Genomic DNA, 23,454 nt, shown 5'->3' on the forward strand with positions numbered 1-23,454 from the left:
ATATTGTTAGCATATATTCCCGACCAAAAAAATAGAAAGTCAGTTAACAATTCAGACTAGCCAAGAAAATTAATCAACTTCGCAAGTTGCCTCAGCTAACCATAACACTAGTCAATTCAGTGACATTAGTGATATAACAATATGTCAAAAGATTTTTCTGGTTATTTTTATGACAAAACAACATGCGTTTTTTTGTTTACCCTCGCGCAAGTTTGACGCGGGCCACAGGTAATGAAGCGGCGTGCCACATGTCGCCCGCGGGCCTGGGTTTGAACACCCTGGTCTAATCAATATTAACTACGATGCCAGGTTTTGCAACATACAAACATCGGAATAGCAACATCGAAAAAACGTATTCGAAATATCAGAACCGCAGAAAATCCCATTTCCTGAATTTTACCAGAAGTACTATAGCAACGTACTCTATCTAGTACCGATATTACCTATAACTATTTTCTGCATGAGCTTGCTCCCACTTATAAGTGTTTTGTTGTACATGTAATATTTGTTCCCAATTGATTGTCCAATTTTTTTGATGGTGCTGAATTGTTGTGCTTCAGGTTTTTCTACTATTTCCGGGTTTCATTTTAATTGAGAATAAATCTTACTAAACTAACGAAGAAAGAATATCTATGGACCAGAAATGTTTTTGATACAAAAACCAAACTTTCTTGCTTTGTATCGCGTTATTCTGATAATAAGTAAACATAAAATATATATTCATAAAAAAATTTTTGTTTATAGAATATATATATTTAATATATATTTCGGAATTGGAAACGATCATGGCTGGTGATACAATCGAGTTTTTCAAAAAAGAAACATCAAAACAATTGAATGAAAAGTTCAAAAGCACAAGCAATCTTTATTCCTATTCTGATGATCCTTGTAGGTGCCTTGTCTATTTTCTTTCATCTGGAATAATGAATTTATATTGTTTATCCTAAGTAGGTGTCACAAAATTTTGAGCTTCCTCTTCTAATCCATTTTCCTCCACCGTCGATGCAATATAATCAGGACATAACGGTAGCCATCCTAAACCTTTCACACCAACACAACATGGAGGATCATAAGCCTCCATTCCTTTAGTTTCTGAAGATATTTGATCATGAAATAACCCCCGTGATTCTCTAGAACCTGTTATTAATATAAAAAGTTACAAACGCATCAATGCGCGGATCAATCAGTTGCAAACAGTTACAAATCATCATCATACAATCAGTTACAAACATCAATGCGCTGATTGCTTCTCAATACATAAACTAAAAAACTCAATTTTAATACAACCAGCGCACTCACTTCTAAATAAATTACTTCAAGAATCTGCCAGACCTATGAACTCATTTCAAATTTCGTCAAATTTTTAGCTTGCAATAATGGTATCTGTAGCAACAAGTCAGTTTTATGAAAACATTTAAAACCAGCAGCTGCTTATGAATAAATAAATTAATTGCTGTTGAAGGATCTGATTACAATCTTCAAGTTGAAAAAGTTGAGTGGTGTTAATATTTATATATATAAACAATTGAATGATTTGTTTATTTACATACGATTGAAAATATCTTTGTGGATACATATATATCTAACAAATCAATGAAAGCAAAAGTTCGATTCGAACAACTTGTGCTCATGTTAAATTTCTTCTTTTCTGTTTATGCCGAGAATCAGATAACTAGCTCACATACCTGGCAACAAGTTATCCAAAGCTAGCGCCACAGCGCCCCCAATAAACATCGGTATTTGAAGAAAAATTACAATCACATTATTTATTTCTGGAACGCCGACGTCAATATCGTTAATTCCATCAGCGGCGTAAACCGAAACAACTAGCCCAAAGAATATGCTAAAACCCAACACAAACAAATTCCTGTAAAATGAAATCAGATTGTATTAATGGTGACGTTATTCAATAAAGCGTGAATAAATAAGTAATAAATACCTTATACTTCTCAAATCTACTGTTCTCAACATAGCTATAGAAACTGATGCTATCATGCCCAGAACAGAAAGTAGAACACCGCCGATCACTGGACTTGGTAAAGAAACAAACAAACTGCAAAATTTTGTGAACAGACCAGTGAATATCAATATGCACCCAGTTCCTTGCAGGACCTGAACGTGTTAGCAGAGTTACAATGTTATTGTAGAGAACTAATGTGGCTTCATTTACTTGTTTTACACAGGCCCGAATAATAAAAATACATCAACAATTGGGTTATTTACGGAGAGACAAAATTCATTTCCCGGCATTCTTTAAATTTAAGTTATGTTATACAAAATTCTTCGTTTTGTAATTATGATTCGCCAACCAAATTAGAGTATGATATTGGACACGTCAATGGACATAACGATCGTTTCAATATTATGTTGTTGTTGTTGTTTTTCGTCATCATTATCATTAAAAAATCGCTTTTTTCTTCGAATACTGGACCAATTGCTTTGAAATTTTCAGTGATTAAAGATTGATTTTTTGCCAGATCTTATGAGATCTAATATTTAATCCAAAATTGCGCTGTATTACTTTTTAATTATGTGAACACGATTTTTTATCCGGCAAGCGTGACGGCTGACTGTGAAAATTCTTGTGACTGAAAATTCGGAAGTTTTTTGAAGGTACGGTACCGGTAACGTCAAAGGTAAGGACTGCTTCGATCTCGTCCACGTGTCAGTGTATTTGAGCGTTGCTCTCTTGTACTGTACTATTATAGCAGTGAAGCTCAGAATGTTTGTAAATATAAGAATCATATTTATGGCTATATGCATTGTTGGTTATACATGTACAAAGTATATATATTTATTTACTCTTCTGCTAGCGACTCTTGAAATTCCAACTGCAATTGCACTGTCCATAAAAGATGTTGTGGAATTTCCGTTCCCAAAAAGCCCAGCGAAAAGCATACCAAATCCTTCCATTAAAACTGCTCTGAAATTTAAAATATAATTTACTTTTAGGGCTTTTATCTAATCAGTCATTTCTTTTTTAATGGTCGTTCAAATTTATTGGAGTTTTTAGTACCGCAGTTATGAATTTTTAACTTGTATAAACGTTAAGTAAAGACGGTTGCACACGGTATTTGCTCTCTCATCGTGATTTTTGTTCAGAGTTTTACAGAGCCTATATTGTGAACAGACATTTAGTGTCTGGTGAACTGTTATAATAAAATGTCACTGTAGTCTTAGAATCGCTGAAAGTATAAATTCGACGAATCGCACCAACCGGTTAATTGCGTGTTTTGGTGGGGGAGGCAGGCGACACATTTCACCACATGTCATATATATTCCAAGTGATTCGAATATTCCTGGAAAAACCGCCGAAAACATTCCAAATACGGCAATAACACTGAATGTTGGAGTACCCCATTGAAAAGGATATGGTAACCGAAACCTAAAAGAAAAAAAAACTTTAAATGCTGTGACATCTCATATGCAGTCTGTGATAATTTCTACCACATATAGCACTCGGGGATTTGGAGCATAGACCACCCATGCTATAACTTCAGGAATTATGTTAGTTACCATGTTTCCCTGAAAATAAGACAAGGTCTTATTTCAATTTTCTTTCAAGTAATAACCCTATTACGATATTTTCAAATATATAAAATAGGAAAACCGATATCTATTTACCTATAAATATATGTTTTTTTTTTAAATAACTGCTAAACATATAGATTATAAATCATTTAAAACGTGTAGGTGAGATTTCTTGCTATCGAAGAGGTCAAAACAAAAATTCGCGCTATGAACTAGGTCTTATTGGGTAGGGCTTATATTAAAATTATTTTTAAAATTCGCGCTAGGCCTTATTCTCGGGGAAACACGGTACTTGGTGGTTGAATGCAATAACTTCAAGTTCCGACGATAATAAAAAAAGATACAGCGAGTTATCACTTGACCACCGCCTCCACTCGCAATATGATGATGACTTCAGAGCAATTTTATTACCAAGGACTATTTGAAACTACTCCTGGTTTTGTGTCAGTTCTTGCTTGGTAAGCTGGTACTGTAGGATCATCTGGAAATCCACCGGCAACAGTAATAATGTAACAAAGGAACCATGTCGTCACTACTGCAATCAGAATCTGAATTTAAAAAAGAGAAAATTAGTTTGCAACTGAGATATAAAAGCTATTTTGTCACTATAAAAATTGAAGGATATATTTTTGATCGATAGCAAGTCAAACATAGTGAAGTGAAATACTTAAATCCATTACGACTTTGCGATTTGTTTGCAATGTCTTCTTATAGAACTTTATTATGTCTTAAATTGACCTTAAACTATGCATCGAATCGGTGTCAATGATTACTGCTTTTTTGTTCATTAAAATTATAAATTGAACTTATTTGCAGCACACAGATACAGATGATTGGTGATATTAATAGTGTTTGCACCACATTTTACAAAATATTTCTCAGATAAGAAATTTTTATTTCATGCGGAATGCGTTTGCACTTAGTACGCTATTTTCGTGACAATCGTTCCAGTCATATGGGGACGAAAATGTATTTGTACATTGTACATACACTACAGTGTCTAATGTACATTGTAACTTCGATTGTAAACTTCCGAATTTCAAATTGTAAATATGCTTTAGCATGTTTTGTACACAAAGTTACAACATAGATGACGTACCACACCCATAACACCTCTTGAAAATACATCAATAAAATACCGCATCCCCCAAAAAATTTATACCTATAGTAAAATGTAGTCCAAAGGTTCCCCCGTTTGTACATAAAACCAAACATTGCACCGAGAAAAAAAATATTGATATGGTGGTTCCAACGTTTTTTTGATGCATCTTGGTCAAAGAGGCGACTGCAATGGCATTTCCATAGTCAAATTCGGAACTGGGTTTTTGACATTATCACGGACAAGAGCAAATATGGCGAATGAAAATAGTATTAGTAACGCTTGGTCAGATATGCGTGTGTATGGTTCTAAATTTGTTGTTGCGTATTCGGTATACTTGGCTTCAAAGTGACGTTTCAATTTCGATGATTTCATAGTCAGAGCTAAGATCGACACTGCAAAACACACGTTGCGACTTCTATATATCATTGCTTTTCAGACAAGTAAAAGCAAATATCAAATACATTCCCGAGCTAATATTTGCCCAATATACCACATTTAATGCCCTATCACTATTTCAAACAAGACAAACAAATGCAGTGCATTGCAAACACACTGCATCAACGCATGGTTAAGTGAATCAAACAAGGTTTGATAACACGTCAGTTCAAAATTGCGAACACAATTGATCTCCTGCGTTTCGAATTAACTGCTGGGATCGCTCCTATCAACACCACAGCTCATATTCCGGGTTTTACTATTGAAACGTTCGCAATATTTTCAGCACACACGTAATATTACTTCCTGAGTGAATGAAATCGGAATACTTATGTACAAGTTATTCTAATGTTGAAGAAGATAACTGACTTGTTTGGCTCTCTCTCCAGCACGTAGAAATAAAAAAAAAGTTCACCTTAGAGTATCTTCACTAGGGTTTGATAGAAAACGACAACAAACGATAGATTGATTTTTGACAGCTTATCAACATCTTCGCGACCATGCACCGTGTGGGTCGCGGCCCCTGGTTTAGGGACCACTCGTTTGATAGATTATATAGCATGTGATGAAGTTAGACTATTGTTTTTGACTAAAATGAATTTACCTGTCAATAGAGTTCAAATACAATCTCTTAAATTTTTCCGCGAGTTGATGTTTTATAGGACCTGTATTGTTTAATCTTCAAACGTTTGAAGTTGATTCAAAAACTTACCGGAAACATTTCAAAAATGGGTATTTTCATTGTTGTTAAAGTTTTTTTGTGTGGATCCATCAATGGAAATGGAATTGTAATTTTCTTTAAAATAAGGTTGCAGAGAATAAAAATTGCCACGAATCTGCAAAACAATAAACATGTCACTCAGTGCGTCAACAAACAAAATAATGCTCTCGCACGATCTAGTGACATACATTGATTCAATCAGTAAATATTTACCTGATCGACAAAGACCAACAATAGCGATGACCCATTTATTAGTATGCCGGTATATCTATTATGGTCATACATGTTACAGATCATTAGTTCAATTCCTATATTCATTAAAACTCACATCGATAACAGCAAAATAGTATCGGTTCCATCGAATTGGAAATATTATTGATATTTCAAATATTAGCGCATCTTGCTCGAAGAAATATATATAAATTGAATGCTTATATATATATACAATATCGATATGCGTCCGGTCTTACAGAAGAGCAATTCCCCATTGTGTTCTGGCTTCAGCGGCAGTGATCTCCTTGAGTGATATCGTCACTAATACCAAGATGGGTGTGATGGTGAGAGGTCCAATATATTGCATGACGAATCCAATAAATCCACTGAACCCGATGAATATTTGTATAAAAGAACTTATAATGATTGCTCCTTGAATCTGTACAAAATATCCAATAAATAAAATAGTAGTATGTAAGTGCACTTCCCAATGTATTTCGATATTATTGAATATGTGTAGTTTTTGTTTATTTTCCACTTTAAATGTTCGGAACGAAATATTATAAAAAAAAGAACAAATGGAAGATTTTAGTGTGTTTTTTTAGAGAAATGCTTCAAAAGCAGCACCGTCTCAGTTTTGAAGTTGTCAAAATAATAATTACGTCAACAGCGCAGCCCTCAGACGAGAGTTAGATGCACCCGTGGTCGCATCTCAGCGAACCACTGATTCTGATTGTTTCCACAAATCAGGCTGGACAACAATAACGCCTGGTAGGGACTAAAAAATTGAAAAAAATAACGGGTGGTTGTTGCACCGAAAAGATTCCTAGAATATTAAATTCGTTCATGTGGTAATTATTGCAAAGCATCCACAATAAACAGGATAAATGGGGGGAGGGAAGTCGTATTTTGTGACTTTATTTAATCAATATCTACATCGGTCGGTCAATAACAAACTTGGTCGATATTCTCGTATAACTGACCTCTCGTATACGTTTCGCCCACAGTTCGTTGCTGTCTACAAATTCACCATCGTTGTCAATATAATAATGATAATAATTCGTCTCGATTTCTAACGTAATGTTAGAAGAATGGTCTGTGAGATGCTGACTTGAAGATAGGTTTGTATCCACTGTCGATACTGATAAATTAGCAGGCAAAGAAGATGAGTTAAAGTCAATAGGTGCCGGACACTTCCATTTATCAGTTTCCATGATTATCACGGTTGGGATGAAGTACGCGATTGTAATACCTTGAAATGTTGGAAGTCTGTAACAAATGAGGGAAATGAAAATATAGATAGGCTTGAAAAGCACAAAGTATTTAAAACTCTCGATATTTAGTGGAGTTTTGTTTAAATGCTCAGCTGGTTTTGGTAGCTGATAGTTAACCATCGAAAAAATAAACTATGAATATGAGTTTGATTGGTCATTATTATTTTTGAAAAATTCAAAATTTGACAAATCTTTTATTCAAACCAATAACCGATTAAGAAGTGCCATTAGGTGGTTCAGTTAATCATGGTATGATAGGTTGCATTGACAAGTTAACGACGTTCGTGCATTTGTTGCTTTCGTGATTAACTAAACTGATTTGCGACACGGGATGGTAGCAAGACGAGAAGCCATGGTTCAGTCGTCTGTTTCTTTTAATTCTTCGAAATAAATAGTAATAATCGATCATAAATACCTCAATCCAAGAGTTGTTTGTAGTAGCGTAGATATTCCGCAAACAACTAAAACTGTGCCCAGAACTTTTGTTCGGGCAAGGTTCGCTGCTGGACTGTCGTCGAAGCAGATTACGTTCATCACCAATAGTGGAAGCATTATAACACCACTAATCGTCATAAGGTATTGCTGAAAAACAATGCTTGGTGCGAAATTTAACAAATAATGTCTCATTTAACAGAAATGAATTTATTTGATTGAGATTCCCAGATAGTCAATACAACACACAACTGCACTGAAAGAGAGAACGGTGGGATTCAATCAATAACGTCTCGCGAAGACGAACAAAAAAAACAATGCAGTGAGGGCATACTTTTCTCCAAAACAAGGATCCTGAACAGTATTGTCTGATAGGGAGTGAAATAATAAAATGTTCCGCCATGTCATAAATTTGATGATGTAATTTTAATGGAAAAATTATTTAACGAAGAACTCAATTTACGTACGTAAGTGCATTAGATGCGTGCGATTACATTTTGTAAGCGTGCCTACGTTTTTCATGAATCGGCCGAAGTCAGAAATACGAAGTCGAACACAAAACATTATTAGCAAGAATCAGAACAGTCCAAGTTTATGTTCTGAAATTATGGACATGGAGACGGCGAAATGTACCACAATTTATTAAATATATATTGTTTTAAAAAAATTTCAAAAAAAAAAAACTGAACACAAAAAAATCTTACGCGTAAGGCTGACATGGCAAATAGGAATTAGTTATCAAGTTGGTTTTGAAAATATAGGATGACCCAGGGTTTGCCGCATTAGAGATTAATGAAGAAAATTCGGAATTTTTTTAGTAAGAAGTAGAAATGCTGCAAGTAAGAATTTCAATTCAAATACGGACTTGTAGTAACCAAGGACACGATGCGCACATTCATTTTGAACTCGAAAAGTGAAGAAGGTTCTGATTTGCATCCACATATTCATATAAATGAAAAATAAGTACGCAGAACACGAAAGGATATAATGAACGTTAACCTTAATCACTAATTATATACAAAAGTTTACCTGGAGACTCAATAGCATACATAAATGCCATGGTGGTGTTTCGTTTACCGAATACAAAAGTTCGTTCTCTGATTCGATGTTATCTTCAGTTGCCTCATTACACTTTTCACGTCCTCTGCAGCACTTCATATCCGTTACAATGGGAGAATAATGCTAATATAAAACTAAATACAGAATGAACAGATGCATAGAAGGCTATGTCTCCCTAATTGCCGTAGTAATAACTGAGTACGGGATACACAGATGCATAAAAAGAACTTGGGCTTCTGTCAGTCTAAGCACTAAAACAATTTTACGATATTAGCAAATAATACTAAAGTGGGACGCGGTAGTAAAACGCCCATTGCATTCACACAATTGCATAATAACGTGCAATAGTGCAATGGCACTTTGGGAACATAATCACGCTCAAAAACATTTCCTCAGCACACGTCACAGAACCTATTGCGGGAGCTACAAACAGTTGTTCCAACGTTGGAATCTGAATATGCACATGACTGAATGCCAAATTTTCAAAGATTAAATTCATGTGTATGAAAAAGATCATTTTCATTTCATACTTCTAGATGCAGTAGAGTGCATTACAGCAGTACCCTGGTCAACAGAATCTAACAACACAAACTATTGAAGCACAAACAGTAACTATTGTTGTTCCACTGCAACATGACAACAAAATATATTATATGATGATATTATATCATCAGATTATACCGCACTGCATCCACACGAAACCTCTTCATAAAATAACTGCTCAAAATGCGATTGAACCAACATGTCTAAAGAAGATGCTCTTTATGGTGACAGCACATTTGAGCACGTACATTTGCACCCGTACATTTGAACCCGTAATTTGCATCCAGGACAGTTGCACCTGCATACTTTTGCACCCACGGACATTTGAACCCATGAACAATTGTACGCATACACTTGCACCCGCTGACTTTTGCAATGAATACATTCAATAAGCGAGGTTTTGATTTGCAACCACGCCGGACACTATATAAAAACGAATAAAAAATTTTGGTTTGTTGTTTGTATTTGATAATCCAGAGAACGATGAATCTGGACTAAATTGTTATTTGCTTTTTGATTAAAGTGCTGTTGATAATTCGTAACGATCTGTCGCCATCGTGCAAACATACTACCTTCTGTCACAAAAATAACTTTCAGGTCTAGCGGTGCTTTTGAAATCATAACATCAAGGACTGGCATTATGTTCTCACCTCAGAGTTGTTTACTAAACAAGAAATTTTGCAAAATAGGTCGAAGACGTTACGATTGCATTATCAATACAATAACATCTTTGCAATATTGATTCAACATGCATGCAAAAACCATACTAAATGGTACACGCACTTTCTTCGTTTTGGTAGTTTACACCAGTAATGATTAGTTTCATGATCTCTTTAGTTAGCATCCAGAAACTCCAGGGAATGTGCTTTAATATAGGTAACTATCAAAATGCCACTAATGGAGGTTTTTTGCATTGAGTCTCACATAAAATAACCAGCTTTTAATTTGGCTTTAATGTGCTGTCTTGGAGTCTTTGATTTGCTCAAAACCCCTCGCCGGATAAGCGTCTGATAGAAGTAAATAACGAAATAGGGCAATATCATGACAAAATACTTCATCTCTTTCTCTTACCCTTTTATTTTATATATATACTAAATGAATTTGATGAACATAACTCAATTCGTCAGTGGTCGTTCTGTTCTAAATTAAGAAAATTTGCGATTAGCAGATTTGTACATGCTGATTATCGGGTTCGCTAACGGATGGCCTTATTGAATTAGTCCTGTGGCTCTGTGTACCCCGGAAAAACATTGGACCGAGAAATTAAATTAAAAAAAAAAAATTTATGACGAATATAAGTTATATTTTCATATAGATACAGAAAGGAAACACCCGCGTACATGTAGTGAAAACCGATCATAAATATTTTTTATTTCATTACATTAATACCGATAGAAAAATTATGTTTTGTCGACAATTTAGAGTCTGCAGTTCATCTCCATAGTTTAAAAAAACTTTACAAATAAAAATGCAACACGCTTTCCAATACAAATTAAATAATCTCATGACTGCCTAGTCACACCATCAAAACACGAACACTTTGCCCAATACCCTAATAGTGCCCCTTAATTTAATGCAGATGCTGATGAGCTCAAACAAAAGGTAGGTTTTCGTCGCGACGGAGTGTAAATATTTGGCATGCAGAATCAGCTTGTTTTAATCGCTATTAGGCAAATTTCGTTGCGATACATATACGGGAAAAGTATCATTTGTACAAAGTCTTCGCCACTAATGCAAAAATGTGAGATTTGAGAAAATCACCCCCGCCACGTTTTAAAATTATAAATTAGTAATTATTCAGTTGGGAGATAATTACTGATTTTCCTATTTTGAGCGTTGGCGGGGGCTTTGTACAGAAGATCCTAAAAGAATTCATGACATTTCATCATGACAGCCGCAAGAATATTTGCAACATCAACATAGTTAATTGTGAACAAGGAGATCTTTCGTTTAACTTTCCTAAACATTCAATAGATACATCGAACAGTTTGCTCAAACCTTTTGATGTATATTTTGAATAGGGTGTTTACGAATATAAAACGAAAGATTTCCTTGCTCACAATTATCCTTGGCAAAATGAAATATTTGCAAAGCTTTTTGAATGCTGTAGCATACCGCGTGTCTACAGGCTTCGTGCGTTGTTTCTTTCCTCTCGTGAATCGCGTATAATAGACAATACGTTCATTTCGTCGAGATTGAGATAAAAGAAAGCAATAAATACAAAGAGAAAACTTAGTCATTCAAAAATTTACCAACAAGACAGGGATTGATATAAATCTTCATATAGCATTTGAGAGAGAGAAAAAAATACGAGTCGGGAAAATTCAATTATTACACTTTAGTTATAAAAATAGTTCATCACCTTCTGTACAATTGCAGCGATTAAATTTTTTATCTATTGACAATAGACAATACATTTATTTCGACATGCAAGAAATCATAAACAAATTCAAAGCACAACTATATTATACAATACAGCAGCGGATTTTATTGCAATTGACAGGAGGTCACAAAGGACCAGAAATGGTCATCATAAGTCTGCGACACCAGGATTTAAAATGAGTCAAAAGATTGAAATAAAAAAAGCAACTCGATGAAAAACTTAGTCAACATGGTTGTCACCGAGTAAGCGCCTTGCATATAATGTCTTTGTGTATAACTGCTAATAAATGATCCTCCGTTTCAAAGAACTCAATTACGAGAGTAGAACAACATTCGACAGTGTCGCAGACTTATGATGACCATTTCCGGTCCTTCGCGACTTCCTGTCCATTGCAATGGAATCCGTTACTGTAATGCATAAATTTGTTTTGAATTGGTGTTGTGATTTCTTGCACGACGAAATAAACGTATTGTCTATTATACGCGATTCACGAAAGGGAGGCAACAACGCACGAAGCCTGTAGACACGCGGTATGCTACAGCATTCAAAAAGTTCTGCAAAGAATTTCATTTTACCAAGGATAATTGTGAACAAGGATATTTTTCGTTTTACATCCGTAAACACCCTATTCATAATATACATCAAAAGATTTGAACAAACTCTTTAATATATCTATTGAATGTTAAACGAAAGATTTCCTTGTTCATAATTAACTATGTTGATGTTGCAAGTATTCTTGCTATTGTGAAAACAAATTCTCCACAGCTTCTGGACCAATTGCTTTGGGATTTTCAGTGGTTAAACATTGTTGTTGTCGCCAAAAAGGTGTTTTATTTATTCATAAGTTTTCTTTGAAATCTGATATTTCATTCAAAATTCCGGTTTTATTTTTATTCATGGGACAAGGTTTTTATTCCGCCTAGGGTTTAGGTCAGAACTGTCCTCGGGTTTGATTTTACGAACTCGTGATACGCGAAAGTCAGAAGGATTTTGAGACGGGTACAGCAGGCGACGGTGGGTCTAGTGTAGTGTACTTCCAATGGGCGTAACAACTTTTACACATGTCATTCCTGACTACGAAATACAAGAATTACGTCCCTATGCCGCCGAGATCAAGTCAATACGAGAAAGATAGCTGGCTTTAGTGAGTTCGTTGTCACAAGCGTTATCACGGGCGATCGTCTCTATATTTTAGCAGGCTATATTACGTGATTGTGACGTCATTTTTGGGTGACGTAGGCAGGAATGAGATATGCGAAATTTGTTACACCACGGCCACTAGAAGTACTTGAGGTACTACACTAGACACACGGGTACGCTTACCATTCCAGTTTCGTTCAGGATATGGTTTGGGGGAAATTGTGGCTAAAATATTTCATTTTAGCCTTGATCTCTTGTTATTAGTAAAAGGAATTAGGGTCAGTTTTATTATTAATGTTTATCACTTGTAATCCGGTATGATTTTTTCTAATCATTCAAGTATACATATCTGACAATGAATTTGAAAATAATCCACGAAGGCGAAAAGGTTTCATGGCCGTTATATGTCATAGCATCAAATATAAAGTTGTTATAAGACAGTGGTTCTTAACCCTTATAAGCATACAAAAGCACATGGCTAATAAAATTTATTGAGAAGAAATTTCATGAATTCTCTTAGGATCTTTTGTACAAAGCCCCCGCCAAATTAGGGTTAGGAATGCAGATATGGCCCGCGGGCCACGGATTGGACGACCCTATGGACGAACTATGGAAATAAATCGCAGACTCTGAATTGTCGACAAACATAATTTTTCTATCGGTAATATTGTAATAAAAATATTTATGTTCGTTTTTTACTACATGGACGCGGGTGTTTTCTTTCTGTATTTTTATAAAAATATAACCTATATTCGTCGAGAAAATGTTTTGTATAATGTAATTTCTCGGTCCAACGTTTTCCCGGGGTACACCGATCCAAGGGACCAATCCAATAACGCGTGCAATCCGTTAGCGAAATCTGTCAATTAGCATGTAGACTGCAAATCGCTCATCGCAAATTCTGGCAATCAAGAAATTTGCTGAAAATTTTCACTGCAGTTTACTGGTCGAATATCGGAATTTTGAAAGTTTAGAACCTATTTAGTATATATATATAATGATAGAGAGAGAGATAAGGTTTGTTTAGGCTATTCACGCGTTGTTATATTTAATAGCAATAACAGTACCTACAATTAATATTTGATGAACACCATGATATTGCCCTTTTTCTTCATTTACTTGCTCCTATCAGACGCATATCCGACGAGGGGTTTTGAGCAAATCAAAGACTCCAACACAGGACAGCCAAATTTCATAAAACTAATCATTACCGCTATAAACGACCAAAATGAAGAAAGTGCGTGTACCATTTAGTATAGTTTTTGCACGCATGTTGAATCAATATTGCAAAGATGTGATTGTATTGATAATGCAATCGTAACGTCTTCGACCTATTTTGCAAAATTTCACGTTTAGTAAACAACTCTTGAGGTGAGAACATAATGCTATTCTTTGGGCCTGAAAGTTATTTTTGTGACAGAAGGTAGTATGTTTGTACGATAGCGACAGATCGTTACGAATTATCAACAGCCCCCGCTTTAAATACAAAAGCAAATATCAATTTAGTTGTCCAGATTAATCGTTGTCTGGATTATCAAATACAAACAATGAACCAAACAATTTTATGCATTCTTTTTTGGTGTCCGGCTTGGTTGCAAATCAAAACTTCGCTTATTGAATGTATCCATTTCTTTTCTTTATCATTGCCTTTCATGCGTGGGTGATGTATAAAGATCATAATTATTCCTTAGACATGGTTGTTCAATCGCATTTTGAACAGTTATCCTGTGAAGAAGTTTCATGTGGATGCAGTGCGGTATAATCTGAAGATATAATATCATCATATAGATGCAGTGGAACAACGAGCATGATATCTGTTCGTGCTTCAATAGTTTGTGTTGTTGGCCAGGGTACCGCGCTACACTCTACTGCAGAAAGAAAAAACTTCAGATGCCAACGTAGGAATAACTGTTTGTATAGTCTGTGCAGAACGTTTTATGACGTGTGCTGAGGAAATGTTTTTGAGACATGATTATGTTCTCAAAGTGCCATTGCACCATTGTATGATATTCTGCAATTGCACTGAGCGTCTTACTACCGCGTCCCACTTTATTATTATTTGCTGATATCGTAAAATTGTCTTAGTGCTTAGATTGACAGAAGCTCTTTTACATTTATGCATCTGTGTATCCTGTACTCAGTTGTAGCTACGGCAATTCAAGTGTCATAAGCTTTTAAGGGTTCTGTTCATCCTGTATTTAGTTTTATATTAGCTTGATTCTCCAATCGTAACGGATATGAAGTGCTGCAGAAGACGTGAAAAGTGTGATGAGGCAGCTGAAGATAACATCGAATCAGAGAATGACCTTTTGTATTCGGTGGACGAAACACCACCATGGCATTTATGTATGCTATTGAGTCTCCAGGTAAACTTTTGTATATAAGTAGTGATTCAGGTTAACATTCATTATATCCTTTCGTGTTCTGCGGATTTATTTTTATATACAATATGGATAAGTGGTTGTAAATCCGAACCTTCCTCATTTTTATAGTTCAAAATGAATGAGCGAATGTTGATTACTGTATTTGAATTAAAATTTTTACTTGCAGCATTTCTAATTCTTACTAAAAAAACTCCCGGAGATAATCGACGACCGCCAAACACGCAATTTATTTTATTAATCACTAATGCTGCAAATACTCTTGGGTTATTTCATATATTTTAACTTGATAACTAATTCCTATTTGTCATGGAACGCGTAAGACTGGTTTGTATTCAGATTTTTCAATAAATTTTTCAAATCACGACACTGTATATATTTTAAAAATTGTGGTACATTCAGGCGTTTCCATGTACATACTTGCAAAACAAAAATTCCGTTAATTCCGGTTCTTGGAAATACTTTTTGTGTTCGACTTCGTATTTTTGACTTCTGCAGAGTTATCCAAAAACCGGGCACGTTTGCAATATGCACTGATAGATAGTTCTGGGCACCTTTCTAATGCGAAATGATGGGCTTAAAATTTGAAGTAATCACACTCATCCAATGCGTTTACATGCGTAAATTGAGGTCTTCGTTATGTTATGTTTTCATTTAAAATACATCATTACCGTTAATTTCAATGATATGCATGAACGTTTTAAATATTTCATCTCTATATTTCATCAGACAACAATGGTAAAGATCCTTGTTTTAAAGAAAAGCATTGTTGCATGTTGAAACTGCATTGTTTTCTCGTTTGTCTTCACGAGACGGTATTGATTAATTCCCATCGTTCTCTCTCTTTCAGTGCAGTTATGTTTGTATTCGTCATTTCCTATATATATTCTTACATTTTAGTGTAAGGGGTTTCAAAAAATTAGGGTTGGCACAAGGCGCCGAGAATACAATATAGAAAAAGACTAATACAAGCGATTTATTGCACCTCCTACATCTTATATTTTATACCTATTTAGCACCTCACTTTGAAAAAGGCTATCCAGAAGCAGTCAGCGTGAAATAAAGAGCTACCATATATCTATCTATCAATAATATCGGAATCATACCACAGTCCCCAACAACCAACTCCAAAAAATCTTGCGCCAAATATCTTCAAAACTGCAAAGCCAGCATGAAAGAGCCCCAATTACTAAACTAGGCATTCTTTCTCTTACTGAATTTGTTTATAAGACTTAACAATGACTATCTATGAATGTCAACCAACTAAATGCATTTCTGTTAAATGAGACATTATTTGATAAATTTCACACCAATTATTGTTTTTCAGCAATACCTTATGACGATAAGTGGTGTTATAATGCTTCCACTATTGGTGATGAACGTAATCTGCTTTGACGACAGTCAGGCAGCAAACCTTGCGCGAACAAAAGTTCTGGGCACAGTTTTAGTTGTTTGCGGAATATCTACGCTACTACAAACAACTCTTGGATTGAGGTATTTTTGATCGTTTATTACTATTTATTCCGAAGAATTAAAAGGAACACACGACCGAACGAACCATGGCTTCTCCTCTTGCTACCATTCCGTGTCGGAAATCAGTGTAGTTAATCATGAAAGCAATAAATTCATGGTCGTCGTTAACTAGTCAATGTAACCTATCATACCATGGGTGACTGAACCACCTAATGGCACTTCCTAATCGTTTATTGGTTTGAATAAAAAGATTTGTCAAATGTAAAAAAAATTCGAAAATATTAATCAAATTATTAATGACCAATCAAACTCATATTCATAGTTTATTTTTTCGATGGTTAACTATCAGCTACTTAAAACAACTGAGCATTTAAACAAAATTTTTAAACACTTTGTGCTTTTCAAACCTATCTATATTTTCATTTCCCTCATTTGTTACAGACTTCCAACATTTCAAGGTATTACAATCGCGTACTTCATCCCAACCGTGATAATCATGGGAACTGATAAATGGAAGTGTCCGGCACCTATTAACTTTAACTTATCTTCTTTGCCTGCTAATTTGTCAGTATTTTCAGTGGATACTAACTCATCTTCGAGTCAGCATCTCACAGATCATTCTTCTAACATGACGTTAGAAATCGACACGAATTATTATCATTATTATATTGATAACGATGGTGAATTTGTAGACAGCAACGAACTGTGGGCGAAACGTATACGAGAGGTCAGTAAGGCACAGTTAAACGAGAAGATTGACCAAGTTTATTTTTGACCAACCGATGTAGACATTGATTAAATAAACTTTCAAAATACGACTTCAGTCATCCTGTTTATTGTGGATGCTTTGCAATAATTACCACCGGAACGAATTAAATATATAAGGAATATTTTCGGTTCACCAACCACCCGTTTTTTCTACTTTTCTTATCCCCTGCCAGGCATTAAAGCTTTATTGTTGTCCAGCCCGATTTGTGGAAACAATCAGAATCAGTGGTTCGCTGAGATACGGCCACAGGTGCGTCTAACTCTCGTCTGAGGGCTGCGCTGTTGACGTAATTATTAATTTGACAACATTAAGACTGAGACGGTGCTGCTTTTGAATCATTTTTCTAAAATAAACACACTAAAATCTTTCATTTGTTCTTTTTTCATAATATTTCGTTCCGAACATTTGACGTGGAAAATAACCAAAACTACACATATTTACTAATATCGAAACACATTGGGGAGTGCACTTACATATTACTATTTTATTTATTGAATATTTTGGGCAGGTTCAAGGGGCAATCATAATAAGTTCTCTTATACAAATATTCATCGGGTTCAGTGGATTTATTGGATTCGTCATGCAATATATTGGACCTCTCACCATCACACCCATCTTGGTATTAGTGACGATATCACTCAAGGAGATCACTGCCGCTCAAGCCAGAACACAATGGGGAATTGCTCTTCTGTAAGACCAGAAGCATATTTCTATTGTTTATATAATCATTCAATTCATATACAGTAACGCAAAATTAACAGAAGTTAATATTAAATGCTACTTGGAACGTTTAGAGACTAACACCCTTTAACAGTATCAAATTACGATGTACTGCCATTTAAACATTTCACGCCTGACGTTTCTTAACAGTTACTTTTTTGACCTTGCCACGACGAAAAATTTTATCCTAATTTTTGCGTAACTTTTTTAACACACTGTATATTTGATTCATTTCCAAGTCATCCTCCGATAAAGATGAGCTAAGATTTAAAATATCAATAATATTCCCAATTCGGTGGAGCCGATACTATTTTGTTGTTATCAACGTGAGTTTTAATGGATATAGAAATTGAACTAATGATCTTTAACATGTATGACCCAAATAGATATACCGGCGTACTAATAAATGGGTCATTAGCTTATTGCGAGTGTTGGTCTCTGGTTGATCTGGTGAATGTTTACTGAATGAATCAATGTATGTCACTAGACCAGGCGAGCGTTGTTCTGGTTGTTGACGCGTTGAGTGACATGTTTATTGTTTTCCAGATTCGTGGCAATTTTTATTCTCTGCAACATTATTTTAAAGAAAATCACTATTCCATTTCCATTGATGCATCCACACAAAAAAACTTTAACAACAATGAAAATACCCATTTTTGAAATGTTTCCGGTAAGTTTTTGACCTAAATTCAAACGTTCGAAGATTAAACAATACAGGTCCTATAGTATAAAACATCAACTCGCGGAAAAATTTAAGAGATTGTATTTGAACCCTATTGACAGTTAAATTTCACATGTTATATAGTCTATCAGAAGAGTGGTTCCTAAACTAGGTCCATCGATTGTTATCGTTTTCTATCAAACCCTAGTGAGGAGGGAAATTGTGTCGGCACTTTTGAACTGACGTGATATCAAACCTAGTCGAGAGTCCGCAACGTGTGTTTTTCAGTGTCGATATTAGCTCTGGCTATAAAACCAAGTATCCCGAATACAAAACAACAAATTTAGAACACGCATATATGACTAGCGTTCCCAATACTATTTCCATTTGCCTATTCGCATTTGTCTCTAATAAAAACCCAATTCCAAATTTGTCGATGGAAATGCCATTGCAGTCGTCACTTCGACCAAGATGCTGTTTGGTGAAAATTAAACTACACCAAATTCGTTTTACTGCTTGCAATGTACATGTATTACGAAAATCGGTCAAGGCTTCGCCATATGCTTGAAAGACGTAATTAGGGGAACTTGAACCAAAAAAAGGATGGTAACCGCTATATATATATAAAAAAAATTCGGGCGCAATGTTGGGTTTTATGTACAAACGGGGAATTCTTCGGACTGCATTTTAATGGGTATACTTTTTTGGGGGATGCGGTATTTTATTGATGTAGTTTCAAGAGGTGTAATCGGTAGAGTATGTTTCTACATGAAATGAAGTAAATATATGTTAAATGTACAATTTAGTAGCTGTTGACACTGTTACTTCAACTTGAATATATGATGTAGTTCTGTGTACAAAACATGCTGACGGCAAACGAGCACATTTACAAGTTGAAATTCGGAAGTTTACTATCTCTCAGTAAACACTGTAGTGTATGTACAGAGTTAGGTACTATTTCGTCCCCATATGACTGGATCGATTGTCGCGAAAATATTGTACGAACGTGCAAAAGCATTCCGTGTAAAATCAACATTTCTTATCTAAGCAATATTTCGTAATATGTGGCCTAAACGGTATTAATATTATCGACCATGATCATGTAAATGTGTGTGGCAAAAAAGTTCAAAATATAATTTTAATAAACAAAAACAAACGGTCATCATTGACACCGATTCGATGCATAGATGTAGGTCAATTTCAGGCCTATCAAAGTTCTATAGGAAGACAAGACATGGGTGGTCGAGCTTCAACATGTTGCTCTTGTTGTTGGTGTTGAAAATTACCAAAAAAAGAGGTTGCAGAAAAGGACGACATCGGGTACAAATACCGAAATACGAAAAAAAAAGTCAAAAGTCACTTGTCCGGTCAGCAATGGCATTGAGAAATAGAAGTTAGATTTATATGCTTTACATAAAAGTGAAGAATTTGAAGAAACTCCAGCGCATATTTTGCAAATTCGTTAAAAAAATTTCACTGTGTTTCACTTACAATCCATCAATAATATATATATCATACAATTTTGATACTGACAAAAAAACTTTCATATCTCAGTTGCAAACTAATTTTTCTTTTTTTTTAAACAGATTCTGATTGCAGTAGTGACAACATGGTTACTTTGTTACATTATTACTGTTGCTGGTGGATTTCCAGATGATCCTACAGTCCCAGCTTACCAAGCAAGAACTGACACAAAACCTGGAGTAGTTTCAAATAGTCCATGGTAATAAAATTGCTTTGCATGAGCATATCAATAGTGGGAGCGGTGGTCAGGTGATAACTCGCTGGATCTTCTTATATTGGTGTCGACTGTCGACACTTGAAGTTATCGCGTTGAAACACCGCGTAACTAACATAATTCATGATGTATAACATGGATGGTTTGTGTTCCAAATCAACATTTATTTTTCTTCAAATAAACATTGTATCTTTCTGCATAAGATGGCTAGAATCTTGTCGGCGGCAAATGTACGTTATATGAAACGAATATCACAAATCAATGCAGATGAGATGTGATACCATTTCAATTTGTTTTCTTCCTTTTAGGTTCCGGCTACCATATCCTTTCCAATGGGGTACTCCAACATTCAGTGTGATTGCCGTATTTGGAATGTTTTCGGCGATTTTTCCAGGAATATTTGAGTCACTTGGAGTATATATGACATGTAGTGAAATGTGTCGCCAGCCTCCCCCACCGAAACATGCAATTAACCGGTTTGTGCGTTTCATCGTATTTAATTTTTCAACGATTCTATACCTACGATGATATTTTATTAAAGTACCAGTTCACCAGCCACTAAATGTCTGTTCACATTATTGGCCCGTGTGAAACTCTGAACAAAATCACGAGGCAAGGCAAAAACCGTATTCAACCTTCTCAACGTATATCCTAGTTTAAAATTCATAACTGCGGCAATAAAACTTTATTAAATTTTAACGGTCAAAATTAAAAATAGTTGACTGAATCGGCAAAAAAGCCCTCGAAAAAAAATTACATTTCAAATTTCAGAGCAGTTTTAATGGAAGGATTTGGTATGTTTTTCGCTGGACTTTTTGGAAACGGAAATTCCACAACATCTTTTATGGACAGTGCAATTGCGGTTGGAATTTCAAGAGTTGCTAGCAGAAGAGTAAATATTTATACTTTGATCACGAAAGAGAGAATTTTGCAGAATATAATTTAAGAAATGCCGGGAAATAAATTTTGTCTTTCCGTGAAATACACAATTGTTGCTGTAATTTTATTATTCAGACCTGTGTAAAACACATAAATGGAATTGAGCGGCATTAGTTCTTCGCTATAAAACAGTGTAACTATTCTATCACGTTCAGGTACTGCAAGGAACTGGGTGCATATTGATATTCACTGGTCTGTTCACGAAATTTTGCAGTTTGTTTGTTTCTTTACCAAGTCCAGTGATCGGCGGTGTTCTACTCTCTGTTCTGGGCATGATAGCATCAGTTTCTATAGCTATGTTGAGAACAGTAGATTTGAGAAGTATAAGGTATTCATTACTTATTTATTTACGCTTTATTGAATAACGTCACCATTAATACAATACAATCTGATTTCATTTTTCAGGAATTTGTTTGTGTTGGGTTTCAGCATATTCTTTGGACTGGTCGTTTCGGTTTACGCCGCTGATGGAATTGAGGATATTGACGTCGGCGTTCCAGAAATAAATAATGTGATCGCGATTTTCCTTCAAATACCGATGTTTATTGGGGGCGCTGTGGCGCTAGCTTTGGATAACCTGTTGCCAGGTATGAGCTAGTTATCTGATTCTCAGCATTAACCGGAAAAAAATTAACATGAGCACAATTTTAGAAAGGAAAAGAGTTGTTTAATTCGAACTTTTGCTTTCATGTATTTGTTCCATAATGTAACCACACGAAGATATTTTTAACAACGCGTATATTAACATAGGATTCAATTGTTTATATATAAATTATTACGACTCAAATTTTCCAACTTGAAGATTGTAATCAGATCCTCCAGCAACAATTAATTTATTCATTCATGTGCAGCTGCTGGTTGTAAATGTTTTCGATATGCTGACTTGTTGCTGAAGATGCCATTATTGCAAATTACACATTTGACAAAGTTTGAAATGAGTTTAAAGGTCTAGCAGGTTTTCAGAGTAATTTATTTAAAATTGAGTGGTTGTAATAAAATTGAGCTATGCTGCAACTGATTGAGGCATATATTTATATATGATAAAGCTTTTTTAGTTTATATAGTGAGAAGCAATCCGCGCATTGATGACTTCTAAATGGCGATCACAGCCGCCATAAGAAAAAGCAATTGAGATAATAACGCGTTTGTAACCTTATATATTCTTCACAGGCTCTAGAGAATCACGAGGGTTATTTCATGACCAAATATCTTCAGAAACTAAAGGAATGGAGGCTTATGATCCTCCCTGTTGTGTTGGTGTGAAAGGTTTGAGATTGCTGCCGTTATGTCCTGATTTTGTTGAACCGACAGTGGAGGAATATGGACTAGAAGAGGAAGCTCAAAATTTTGTGACACCTACTTAGGATAAAACAATATCATCAATTCCTTAATTAGGATGAAGGAAATAGATCAGGCGCCTACAAGGATCATCAGAATAGGAATAAAGATTGCTTGCGCTTTTGAACTTTTCATTCAATTGTTTTGGTTTTCTTTTCTGAAAATCTAGATTGTATCACCAGCCATGATCGTTTCCAATTCAAAAATATATATCAAATATATATATTCTATAAACAGAAATGTGTTTATGATTATCTTATGTTTACGTATTATTAGAATACACAGGACAATACATGCAAGTTTGCTTTTGGTATCAAAAACACTTTTGGTCCCTAGATTTTCTTTCTTCGTTAGTTTGGTCAGGGAGCATAAATAGTCTACGTGTAAGTCTTTTCCTCATTCAGAATGACAGAGGGAAATAGTGGATGAAAAGCCAATTAACTAAGCCCATTAAAGTACATTAACTCAGCACCGTCAAAAATAGTTTTTGGCAAACAATTGCAACAAATAATACATGTGCAACAAAACACCCAGAAGTGTGAGCATTGAGCAAGCTCATGCAGAAAATTTTTTTCTCCCGACAAATGCAAAGACAGGTCTGA

At 35.1% G+C, this 23,454-nt stretch overlaps 2 protein-coding genes across 2 annotated transcripts; one reads left to right on the top strand and one right to left on the bottom strand.

Moving 5' to 3' along the window:
• Positions 1-838: 838 nt before the first annotated feature.
• On the bottom strand, positions 839-9,291 carry LOC120345003 (solute carrier family 23 member 1-like). Its single transcript, XM_039414364.2, has 11 exons — positions 8,738-9,291; positions 7,692-7,858; positions 6,986-7,271; positions 6,260-6,441; positions 5,781-5,904; positions 3,943-4,079; positions 3,218-3,385; positions 2,803-2,923; positions 1,940-2,112; positions 1,686-1,867; positions 839-1,137 (listed from the first exon to the last, which is right to left on the bottom strand). Exons 1-11 carry the CDS (start codon positions 8,864-8,866, stop codon positions 944-946), a joined length of 1,863 nt encoding a protein of 620 aa, XP_039270298.2. The 5' UTR covers positions 8,867-9,291; the 3' UTR covers positions 839-943.
• A 5,228-nt stretch (positions 9,292-14,519) lies between these two features.
• LOC120345061 (solute carrier family 23 member 1-like) lies at positions 14,520-23,092 on the top strand. The gene is made up of 11 exons (XM_039414449.2): positions 14,520-15,199; positions 16,542-16,708; positions 17,129-17,414; positions 17,965-18,146; positions 18,723-18,846; positions 20,424-20,560; positions 20,884-21,051; positions 21,347-21,467; positions 21,670-21,842; positions 21,920-22,101; positions 22,685-23,092. Exons 1-11 carry the CDS (start codon positions 15,071-15,073, stop codon positions 22,876-22,878), a joined length of 1,863 nt encoding a protein of 620 aa, XP_039270383.2. The 5' UTR covers positions 14,520-15,070; the 3' UTR covers positions 22,879-23,092.
• The last annotated feature ends 362 nt before the right edge of the window (positions 23,093-23,454 follow it).

The sequence above is a fragment of the Styela clava genome, chromosome 5 (assembly GCF_964204865.1).
Source record: "Styela clava chromosome 5, kaStyClav1.hap1.2, whole genome shotgun sequence".
NCBI lineage: Eukaryota > Metazoa > Chordata > Ascidiacea > Stolidobranchia > Styelidae > Styela > Styela clava.